At 54.8% G+C, this 12501-nt stretch overlaps 1 protein-coding gene across 6 annotated transcripts in view; it reads left to right on the forward strand.

The window, feature by feature from the left end:
* SRGAP3 (SLIT-ROBO Rho GTPase activating protein 3) overlaps window positions 1-12501 on the forward strand; it is a 331270-nt gene that overhangs the window by 285543 nt on the left and 33226 nt on the right. For 3 of the 6 annotated variants that reach the window (XM_070051217.1, XM_070051214.1, XM_070051219.1), the window contains 4 exons: window positions 780-807; window positions 2899-2985; window positions 11262-11292; window positions 12343-12403. In XM_070051217.1, coding sequence (XP_069907318.1) covers window positions 780-807; window positions 2899-2985; window positions 11262-11292; window positions 12343-12403 — 207 coding nt within the window. Of the gene's footprint in view, window positions 1-779; window positions 808-2898; window positions 2986-5214; window positions 5318-11261; window positions 11293-12342; window positions 12404-12501 lie in introns of all 6 variants that reach the window. The other 3 variants (XM_070051215.1, XM_070051218.1, XR_011379673.1) reach the window with 3 other exon arrangements.

Consider the following 12501-nt stretch of genomic DNA (forward strand, 5'->3'; position numbering starts at 1 on the left):
GGGCCTTGCAGAAGTGTCTGAGCCAGAGCAGGGTGTGCAGGACAGCACGCCAGGTGGACGGAGTCTCTGTGGCTCACTGGGACCGCTGCCCAGGGCACACAGAGCAGAGGAAGAGGTTCGGGTTTTATTCCGGGTACAGCAGGAGGCTCCTGAGCGAGGGGGAAGACGTGATGTGAGTGGCAGCTTCAGAGTTCTTGGGCTGCTGAGTCAGGATGGATTGCCATGGGACCAGAAAACAGTTACAGAGAAAGCACGCGTGTCCTGGGCTAAGGGACAGCATGGCAACAAAGGGACACGCATGAAGGAGGAGAGGTCTCCAGGAGAATGCTTGAGCTTCCAGCTTGAGCACGTGGGTGGGTGGCGGCCCGTTGACTGACAGATTGAAGACTCTGGCAGGCGTGGGCTTGGGGCGTGGAAGGTCTGAGATGCCAAGAGGGCGGTTGGTGTGGAGTGGGTAAGGCCAACCTGGGCTCTTCTTGCAGTGCAGTGCTACCCACGCTCGTGGATGAACCTCGAGAGCATCGTGTCGCCTGAAAGCAGCCAGGGGCACAAGCACACGTGCCCAGGAATCGCAGTCACGAGCAATGTCTTCCTGAGGGCCCCCTCTGGAGACGGAGGGTGCATTCCTGGTTGTCTGCTGGCGGGTGGGGGGGGGGCAGGCAGAAATGGAAGAGACCATCTGTGAGCACTGGGGATCTTTTGTTTCAGGAAAAGCTGAACTTTTCTGGTTAAAACTGTGAACACCCCAGCGTAACCTCCACATTTGCTTTCCTTTGCAGGGGAGAGAGCAGAGTGTGGCACCACCAGGTGAGAGCGGGAGTTCTCTTTGACCTGCTGCCCAAGGTCGGGAGTGGGATGGGGCGGGCTGCGCCCAGGGAAGCTGGGACAGCCCCTCACCAGTGTCCCGCGGGGGTGCGAGGTGCTGAGGAAGACACAGCCGCTCTTTGGCCAGCTTTGCTGCTTGCAGCACTGGATGGTGGGGCCTTGGCCCTTTGTGCTGGCTCTGGGGCGCTTTCGGGGCTGCTGGGTGGCAGTGAGGCATCCTGTGTTAGCGGTGTGGGGCAGCGGCACAACAGCGGGGGCAGGCATGAGAGCCAGCAGCCCCGGGCGGGTTGTGGGCTGCTGTTTGCTGCCCACGCTTGAGCAAGGGGCCAAGCATGCGCACACAGAAAGCCTGGCCACTGCTGCTGCTCCCCAGCTTGGCCTGGCGGGCTCTCAGTGGGCTCCTGGGGGGAGCCACACCCCAGCAAGTTGTGCTTCCTCTCCAGCCTGTTCCACGCTGCCCTCGCGCTGTCCCTGAGCAGACCAGAGCCAGTGAACTCCTTCCCCTCGGCCGCAGACGGCTGGCGGCTGCCTTTCCCGCCAGAGCGCAGATCCCTTCGCAGCCCCGCCCCTGTCAGGGGTGCCCAAAAGCCTGTCCCCTTTCAGGTCCCACAGATCTGTGTGTGCGGCCCAGACACCTGCTCTCGACAGTCGTATGGCAGTCAAGAGCTGCTTTTGGCCTTACTTTCTGGACCCATTGTTGTATTCACCGCAGGCCTTGCTGGTGGCCCAGAACCCTGGGAAGCCACTGCCCTGGTGGGGGTGGGGGAGAAGTAGGTGGGGCAGAGGCTCGGGGAGCTCTGGGGTTTGCAGTTTGGGAGGCCCAGCAGAGGGAGGCCAAGGCACTCCGCAAGTTTCGCCCAACAACTTGGGAAGTGAGGGTGACTCACACCAGGTGAGGGCCTCCCAGCACATGGGGCGACAGAGCCTTCTAGAAGCAAACCCGTTATTACTGTGATTTTTCTGGCAAGAGGAAGCTGTCATAGTCCCAGACCAACGGAAGCCACGTTTTATACCAAAGCCTCTGAGCAGCGAGACGCATGGGGGTGATCTAACCGATGCCCAGAGCTTGTGTGGGGGAAGATGGCCTTGGCCGTTCCCTTGGAGGAAGCTGCGGAATGCTTGTTGTTGTTCTGACGTGTTGCGGCCCGTAACCCCTTTGACTCAGGGCCTGGGAAATCCAAGGTCATCTCCCCACCACCACCACCCCCACTGGGACATTCCCTGCAGGAAGCTGCACACCTCCCTGGGTTCATGCCGTCTCCTGGCCAAAGTCACCGGCGACTTTGTGAATAAGCTGCAGGTTCGCTGACCTCCAGAAACGTGGTTGAACCTGGCGAGCTGGTTGCCAACTTGGCAGTGGATTCAGAGTGAATCTGGAGGGCCCTGTGGCGGTGCCTCATGGCTGTGGATCAAACTCCTGCCCGTGGGCACTGTCCCTCTGGACGGTCATTTGGGCAGGTGCCCCCAGCCGCTTCATTGACCCTGGACAGATGGGCCAGCTTTTGCACACAGGCTGCAGTATGTGGTGTTTTTCTCACACGTGAGATCCTTACCCTACTAGAGCACAGATACAGAATTGCCCCATCATTTAGCCTGTGCGGATGCCATAGTGCACTGCGCAGGACAAAGCAAGATGCAGACGTGAAGTTTGATTATTGTGACCCAAACTCGAGTCTGGCTTTCCCAACCCAGGTCGACTTGCTCCTGTGGTCTGGGTTCGAAATAAAGTCGTTGAGACTTTGCCTGAACAGATGTGAGACGTGCACACCCACACACAGCCTCCAGGACTCGGGCTGCCGTTGAAGTGTAACACTGCCACCTCTTGGGATGTTGGCAACCACAGCTATGGGGCCGTCAAGGGACAGTTTTAATCACATCCTTTCCGTCACAGAATGATGTTGAGGCCAACTCCTGTGTTGCCATCTGTTAATTTCTGAAAGGCAGAAAGGGGACATTGGTCTCTGGCTTCTCTTTCTTCCTCTCTGTGGCTTTGTCTGTTCCTGTTTTCCCTGCCTCTTTCCCTCTCCCTCTCCCTCTCTCTCTCTCTTTCCTTTTTGCTCTGCAACTGAGCAGCAGAAGAGATGGAAGGCTTAGGCTGCCCCACTTCCCGTGGCTGAGCTGTCCCCCTGCTCCCCACCTTGTGCCCCGCCCAGCTCTTCAGTAAGTCGCTGTCGTTTGGTATCGTGCGCTCTCGGGATAGCTACGTTTCCTTGTCAGAGTCCGGTCCACGCGCAGGGGACCCCGCTAAAACAGAAGCCCGGCAGTGATTCCAGCAGTTCTTGGCTCTCTGGATTGGGCAGGAAAAATGGGAAAACACATCCTATTTTCCCTTGATTCTACTTTATAAAATCTAAAACAAAAAAAAGAACAAACCAAAAAACATCTTGGTGCTTCTTCCAAGGAAACTCTCCAGTCAGGTACCTCTGATTGTTTTTGGTTCTGGATGTCCAACACCAGCTCCGAACGTCTCCACTCTCGCTGGCCATGGCAGTTCAGTAGATGAGTCAGTGCTGCTATTGGGCGTTCTGTGATAAAAGCACTTTCTCCATTTCATGCCCACATCGGAGCCTTGAGAAGGCAGAGCTGAATTCTGCCTCCGGCCGCGGTCACATTGTGTCTGTGTGACGCTGGGCACTGTTCTTCACCTCCATAGACTCATTCGCCTTGTGCGTAAAGTCATTTAACGCAGTGTGAGACAAGGGAATGATCTGGAAACATCCAGAAACAGAACCTGAAACAGAAGGAAAACGAGGCGACCCTATTGCTAGCCACGAGTGATTCCTAACCCCCAAACTGAGAGCCGATGGCCTGGTGTCCTTTTTGGCACTCTCCTTGGAGTTTGCATTTGGAAATTCAAAAGCAGGTCCATTGTAAGAACCCCCCAACACCACCACCACGTACACACATCCTTCCAAAATCAATAATTTTGCAACTGAAATGACATGGACTTAGCTAACCAAATTGACGTGGAGCCAAGATGGTCTTGAAATAATCTTGCCTGCTGTTTCCTCCCAAACTCTTGGTTTGTGCTGTTCTTTTGGTTCTGTGGTTTGGGTAGCATGATCTTTGGATCCAAGTGTGTCTTTGCCCATGCAAGTCCTAGAGTTGGCAGCGTTTGCTCGGTATTCAAACTCCTGGGAGGTGCGGGTGAGAGTTCTCTGGATAGCAGCGCTCCTGAGAGGCTGGCACCAGGGAGCCAGCAGGTGCAGGCCCACGGACCTCATTTATCTCTACTGTAGCACAGCCAGGGCATTTCTTGCCCATCAAGGAAATCAATCTGGACCTGGGGCCCAGGTGTTGGTTTGTCATGTGTGGCCATTGTTTGTGCTTTCCAAATTTTGGACCAAGCCAGTTGCAATGAGCTGCCCTTCTGGGTCTGGGGTCCTCCCTGGAACCTCAGAAAGACCCTTTCCCCAGAAGGAGGCAGCACCGTCCTGCCCACTTGGGTGGTGAAGAGAGCAAAGCAGCCAGCCCGGGGTGTGCATGGTGAGCGGCCCTGGAAACGGGTCCGTGTTCGTGGCTGTTTCCCTGCTCCGGGTGACCTGTGTGTGGTGTGCTCCCCTCCTTGTGGGCCAGAGTGGAGCCCTGGGAATGGAGAGCTCAGAGCAAAGCAAGACACTTCCAGGCTGACCCCAGGGCATGAGCTCATGGGGAAGAGGAGTCCTTGACCAGAAAAGACAAAGTTGCCTAAGGCTCCATGGCCGGGTAAGAACAACCCTGGACTTGGAGCCAGAGAGGCTTGGCTGGGGGCCTGGCTCTGCCACTTGTCCTGTTTGGGCTTCAGTTTCTGCCCCTGTGAAATGGGGCAGCACATGCAGTGTTAGACAGGACGTCACGCATGGCAGTGGGTTGGAAAGCACTTGGTTAGAGAGCAGGGAGAGTGCCACCATCCTGGGTCACCAGGGACTCCCAGAGAAGCTGTGGCCTCCCTCCTGGGATCAGCTTCTTCATCTCTGCAATGAGAATAGCAATTGCCAGACCCATAAAGCCAGGAAATAAAGTTAATCCAGTGCGCTGGACATGCCAAGAGGTGGTGACCAGTTTGAGAACAGCGACCTTCCCAATTGCGTTGGCAAGTCTCTTGCTTTCTCAGGCTCCCAGTCCCATGTCTCTGCCCTTATCCCGCTCCATCTGGTCAGCTTTGCAGATGCACAGCCTCCGAGTGCTCCCCCCACCCCCGACTTGTGATGTGAAAGTCTCTCCTGCTTGACATGGGGAGGGGGGTGACTCTCGGCCCCCGAGGCCTTCAGTGGGAGCCCTGGGACCCAGCGGGTGGGGCAGGGCTCCCATGTGCATCTGTGTGCCCTGTGGCGGGTGGCGAGAGCACCGTCCCCCGTGGCACGTTTACATTGGTTGCTTTCTTGATTCCTTTGTTCCGTTTTCCCCCAGGCCCCCCTGCCTGCCCCCCAAACCACAGAAAACGAGGAGACCTAGGCCTCTCTCAGTGTATAGCCATAAGCTCTTTAACGGCAGTATGGAAGCGTTCATTAAGGTACTTGCTGGCGAGCCGCGGAGTCCGCGAATGCGCCCGATGTAATGGCAGCCTCCCTCCACCATTGTCCCCTCGGCCGCCCCGTGGAGCCGGTCTCCGGCTGCAGCCCACGCCAGCTTCCGTGAGGACCCCTAACCTGAGCTGCCTTGCCTCTGACCGGTTGCCCTAAGTGCCTCTGTGGTGCTCAGGGAGTGATTGGAGCTGCCAGGCGGAGGTCACGCCCACAGAGGCTGACTGAGGGCCAGGCAGAGACGTGCAGGCCCCTACTTCCCATCCATGGCTCCCGAGAGGGGAGTGGCTGAGAGTAAAGCAAACCCCGGTAGGGACCAGTGTTGTGTATGAGGGAGGGTGTTTGCAGTGGAAGTCGCACCAGCACAGGAAACTCCCCGCTGCTGGGCAGGAGACTTCCACCCATCTCGATTTCCTGGTGGGTGGTTTGGGAGCAGGGAGAAGAGGTGAGGCTGTCCCCGTAGTGTTCTAGGCTAGCCTTGACCCTGCAGCCAGGGGAGTTTCTCTCCTCTCCTCGCTTCAGTGCAGAGGTTGCAAGGACAAAGCTGTCCTGGACGCAAGACCCAAGGGCCAGGGGAGTTGAGGCTGGAGCTGCACAGAGCCACAGGCGGGGGAGGAAGGGGAGATGTGTTCTTCATGCCACTGGGATCGCACAGGGTGGTCTCTGTGTTTGAGAGCCTGCCTGCCTCTAAGGATGAAAGGCTGTTGGGCCTTCCTGGCGGTTGTGAAGTTGTGGCAGCTGCCCCTGTGCCAGCTCTCTACCCTCTGTCCTCAGCGGGGAGCAGCACAGACTTGTAGGACAGAGAGGGCCTGGACTTGCACTGGCCCCAGGCGTTGGGGTGGGCAGGGACGGCCGACCTGAGTCCCAGGACTGCCCCTGCCTGTTGGCCGACTTGTGGGAGAGAGAGAGAGTGGGGACAGGGGGATGTGGGAGAGTGAGTAGGGCCCAAGTTGGGGTGGCCCAGGGCCAGGGATCAGCACGGGCTGTATCGCAAGACCTAAGGGGCATGAGGCGTTGAGGACGGCCAGGAACAGGGGGCCTGAGTGCGTGTGGAACTGTGTGGGGTGTCCAGGGCCATCGCTGGAGGGTGGGCTGTGCCCAGAGCTGTCGCCTGCCTCTCCGCGTCCTCTCCTGCAGTACTGTGCCGTCCTTCCCCTTTGCCCTAGCGGCCGCCTCCATGGCTGAGAGGGGACGGGGGCTGCTCCGCCCGTGAGGAGCTCAGAGCGGAGCTGCGGACATTTCCCATGCAGGAGGTGGAACGCGTCGGGTGGCGTGGGTGCTGGCGTGGGTGCTGGCTAGGCTGTCCCCCAGAAGCAGGTGCCTGCTCTGAGTGCCAAGGGCTGCACTGTGGGGCAGTGGGAAGGAAAGGCGGGGAGGGCTGGGCCAAGAGGAGCCCCCGGAGGGCAGGCGGCGGGAGGGGGGCTTGGGCACAGGGACGCCTTCTGCTTTTCCACATTTGCAGTCAGGATACTTGGGAGCAGTCAGCTCCCATCTGACTTGAGACGAGGAGCTCTGAGATGAAGCGTTCTCTTCATGCAGAGGTCCCACAGTGTGTGACTGTAAGGAATTAACCTTACTCCTCCTGGCTAACACGTCCCAACTCCAAGGTGGCCACCCCAGCAGCCACCTTCTCATTCTCATTCTTTGCCCATGCAGACAGCTGCCTTGTGGCCAGTCTTCTGTGGAACCCCTAACCTGGCCTGCATCCATGGCACCAGAACTCTGGGTGGGAATGGACACCCTGGTCTTTGGAGTGAGAGCTCCATCTCGGCTTTGCCACACCCCTGCAGGTGCAGAATGCAAGAGGGATGTGCCAGCCCCCAGCAGCTGGGAGTGGCTGCGTTGCTGGAACAGTGGCCTTGGGTCGCACGCAACCAGTGCATCTGAGCGAACTTGCTGGGGATGTGTCCTGGGAGCTGGTGCAGGCGGGCTGTGGCAGGCGCAGTCTGACTCTGCAGCGCTAGCGGCTTGCGGGGAGCAAGAGGGAGGTGTGATCCCAGCTCACCCCACCACTCCCGAGAACAGAGGTTAGTTTGCTAGTCTACAGCAGTCTCCCTTATCCATGGCTTAGCTTCCCGTGGCCTCAGTTACCTGTGGCAGCCGTGGCCTGAACATGTGAGACAGAGCACTCCAGAAAGTGTTTTCTATGACTTTTTTTTTAAATATTTATTTATTTATTTATTTGAAAGAGTTACAGAGAGGTAGAGGTAGAAAGAGAGAGAGAGGTCTTCCATCTGATGGTTCACTCCCCAGATAGATGCAATGGGCTGCAGCTGTGCCAATCCAGAGCCAGGAGCTTCCTCTGGGTCTCCCACATGGGTGCAGGGGCCCAAAGACTTGGGCCATCTTCCACTGCTTTCCCAGGCCACAGCAGAGAGCTGGATGGGAAGTGGAGCAGCTGGGTTTGAACTGGCGCCCATATGGGATGCCGGCACTGCAGGTGGCGGCTTTACCTGCTATGCCACAGCGCCTGCCCCTTACGACTTTTATTGTAGGACATTGGTCTAGTTGTCCCATTTCACTGTTGGTGGTTGTTCATCTCTTACTGTGCCTCATTTATAAATCACACCTCATCACAGGTGTGTGTAGGCTCAGGAGCTATCCGCAGTTCCAGGTATCTGTGGAACCCCGTGGTGTGTCCCCCACGGCAGGCTGCCACACCTGTGACGAGACTCTTGTCCACAAGAATGGGAGGATGGTGGATAAATATGTTGTGGTTACATTTATGCATGTCTAGGACTCTGCTCCAGTGAGCCCCTTTTAAAGTCCTTGGTTTTTTTTTTTTTTTAAGTTCTCCTCTCCAAAAGCATGTGGCCCCACTTTCATGTCAGGGTCAGATTCAAAGCCAGAGGCCCCCGCTGAGACCAGGAGAGGGTCTACACTTAGGTCTGTGACAGGGGATGGGGCAGCAGCCACATGTGAGTCTGGGACGGTCACTGTACACTCATACACAGATACATACACATATACACACAGTGACACACAGATACACATACACTGTTCACAGTGACACACACAGATACATCCAGTCACACACAGATGTACACAGAAACTCATGGTGACACACACGGTACACATATATAACTCAGTGACACAGATACAGCAACACACAGATACACACATAAACTCATGGTGACACACACAGGTACACATATATAACTCAGTGACACAGATACAGTGACACACAGATACATAAACTCATGGTGACACACAGGGTACACATATATAACTCAGTGACACAGATACAGTGACACACAGATGTACACAGAAACTCATGGTGACACACACAGTACACATATATAACTCAGTGACACACTCAGATACAGTGACACACAGATACACACATAAACTCATGGTGACACACACAGGTACACATATATAACTCAGTGACACAGATACAGTGACACACAGATACATAAACTCATGGTGACACACAGGGTACACATATATAACTCAGTGACACAGATACAGTGACACACAGATGTACACAGAAACTCATGGTGACACACACAGTACACATATATAACTCAGTGACACACTCAGATACAGTGACACACAGATACACACATAAACTCATGGTGACACACACGGTACACATATATAACTCAGTGACACAGATACAGTGACACACAGATACACACATAAACTCATGGTGACACACAGGGTACACATATATAACTCAGTGACACAGATATAGCGACACACAGATACACACATAAACTCATGGTGACACACACAGGTACACATATATAACTCAGTGACACACTCAGATACAGTGACACACAGATACATACAAAACTCAGTGATACATTCACACACAGACACATACACATATATACACAATGACACACAGATACACATACACAACTCACAGTGATACAGATACACAGATATACACATATACTCATGGTGACACACAGGTACACACACATATAACTCACAGTGAGACACACAGATATACATACAGTAACACACTCACAGATACATACATACACAACTCATAGTGACACAGATGCACACACAGTGACACAGATACATGCCATGACACACACATACACACAGTGACACACTCACATACTTATACACAGATACACACACATGCACCATGACATACCCATACTCACAGGAGGTACAGGAATGAACACAGATATACATACATACACATTCACATACAGTGACACATTCACATAGATTCACACATATACACAACTCACAGTGACAGATACACATACAGTGACACACTCACAGGTACACACACAGTGACACACAAACACACAGATACACATGCACAGTGACGTACTCCTAGAGATACACATACACAGTGATACAAATAATCACACACCATCATACACAGTGACACACACATAAACGGTGACTCACATACATTTACATAGATGCACACAGATACAGAATGACACATACCTACTCGGAGTGACACATACACATCCTCTGACACACTCATATACACAGTGACACACAGACACATACAGTGACACACACACTCATACAGTAACACACTTTGATACAGATACACAGTGACACAGGAACACTCAGACATACACTGCAACACACACATATATACACAGTAACTCACACTCATATGCACACTAACACATTCACATGCAATGACACACAGATACACAGTGACACAGGTACACTCACATATACACTGTGACACATATATACAGTGAGTCACACTCACACACAGTGACACATACACTCAAAAGATACACACACACACTACACATGGTGACACACCAGTACACTCATACACAGTGACACACATACTCATGTATACACACATGTACACATGATGACACACAGATACACTCACAGTGACACATGCACTCACACAGTCACAGTTATACACACACATACTAACAGCCACACAGTCACACACTCAGTCATGCTGTATACACAGTCACCCTGTATACATACATTCTCACACAGGCGAGCACATGCAGGCACACAGTCATACACACACACACTCATACACTCAGTCACATACATACACACTCACATACTTGCATACATTCTCACAGTCACACATACACACTTATGCTCACACTTGCACACTCAGTCACTATCACACTCATGTAGTCACATATACACATACTCATAAACACTCACACTCTAGCACATGCAGGCATACACTCACCACACACTCATACACACACACACACACTCATACATGCACACTCACACAGCAGGAAAGGACAGATATGTTCCTGAAAGAGGTTGTCCCCGGGGCCTTGAGTGACAGCATGGGCCCTGGTTCTGCTGAGATCACAGGGACCTTCTCATGCTGCTTGTTGCCAGTGGGAGGGGCAAGGGTGCCGAGCAGAGCAGAGCTGGTGACCCTGGGAACAGACCCTCAGGGTGTTGGGAAGGAATTTGCCACCAGTTGGGGTCTTGTTGGACCCTGCTCAGGACTCAGGGGGTGCGTGGTACATGTGAACTTGATGAAGTTGACCTTGGTGCGAGGACGAGGTTTGCCAACCTGAATGCAGGGGCAGTGTTTTGGGAGAAGCAGGGGTGTTTCCTGTCCCCGTGGGCAGCTCCGTACACCCAGCAGGGCCCTAGGAGGACTCCCTTGGGTTCAGGAGAAGCCAGATGCAGGGATGGCAAGGGTCCCAGCCCACGCAGCTCCTCCCGGGGTTGAAGACCGAAAGAGGCCCCTATGTCAACTGGTGCACTGGCATGAGGCTGCAGCCGCAGGGACGGCTGGCCGGGGCGGCTCCCGGAAGTCCTGCGAGCCTGAGGCTGGGGTGGGGGTCCCCGCGGGTGGCTCTGGGCGCCCTCCCCCGATCTCTGGTTGCCATTGCATGTCCGCATTCACGGACTTTGCAGGACCCGTGTGCTCTAACCGATCTTCCTCCTGCGTAATCTTTTCTTTTTCTCCCGCTCTGCTGCCTGCTTATTTTTTGTTATCAGAGGAAGAAGAAATGCTCGAACCAGGAACCAGGTATTTACTGGACAGGCCCACCAGCCCCGTGCCTTTAGCTCTGCCCGCCGGAACGGGCCGGAGCCCGGCTTGCCAGCCACCTAGGGGTCCCTCTTCCTGCCCTGGCCCCGGCCACAGTGAAGTGAGGGCAGAATTCGCAGGTGGGGTGTGCAGGAGCCGAGACGCACACAAAGCCCTGCTGCCTCTGCGGGAGTGCATCACCCCTGCCCCGTGGCCTCCTCTCCCCCAGCTCCCCCCGCCCAGGCTAGTCACATAACACAGCCCCTTCTTAAGAAAGCCACTTCCTGTTTTGTGCTCCTTAAGTGACCTGGAATAACAGACAGGTCACCGGTTCTGGAATCCAAAAGAATAGGGCCCCCTGCCTGGCGTTTGTGGCCGTGGGCCATCCTGGGCAGTGGTCCACACCCCCGGTGCACCTGTGTAGAATTGCCTCTTAGCCTTGTGTTCTAAGCTTGGCCACTTGATGGCCAGTGGCTGGCAGTCACTGCTTCTAGAACTTTTCCTTGTTGTCCAGCACAGCAAGCATCTGGGTGCTTAGCTTGTGACATTGTGAGTAGAACTGGCGCCCCCTTGGTGGAGCTCCAAGTCCCCGTGGGGACCAGCCCTGCTTCCACCGCAGTGTGTTCTGCTGAACCCTGGTATCGGGGCCCACAGCGATGGGGAGGCCTTGATGCTGCCTATCTGTCCCTGAGCGGTGGGAGGCAGAGACCCCTGCAGAGGCTGCACTCGGGCCCCTGTGCTCGCTGGGCACAGCCCCGTTCCCTGCCCTAGAGGTGCCCGTCAAAGCCTGCTGGGAGCCTGTTCCAGCCCGCTGGGGAAGCAGACAGAGCATTTCCTTAAAGTGACCACAGCTATGGCTTTCTCTGCACAGAACTCCAGCCTTTCTCTCGTAACCATCTGTGGAGACTTGAGGATGAGCAGTTTCTTGCTTGTTTTCCTACTAATCTGGTGGCACTAACACTCTGGCTTGAGTTCCTAGTCTGTGTTTCAGTGTGTTTTTCCCATGATGGCTGCCAAACCCAACACAACTCACCGTTTTCTCCCCCTAAGGAGTCAGGACAAGCCATACCGCTCGTAGTGGAGAGCTGCATCCGATACATCAACTTATATGGTAAGCACGGCCTCGGGCTGCTATGCTCAGCTCCCTGAGAGCCGCTGTGGGCTGCTGGGTCGGGGCGGGGGGGAGGCCAGTGAGATGCTCCCTCACCT

Source organism: Oryctolagus cuniculus, chromosome 10 (genome assembly GCF_964237555.1).
Source record: "Oryctolagus cuniculus chromosome 10, mOryCun1.1, whole genome shotgun sequence".
NCBI classification, from domain to species: domain Eukaryota; kingdom Metazoa; phylum Chordata; class Mammalia; order Lagomorpha; family Leporidae; genus Oryctolagus; species Oryctolagus cuniculus.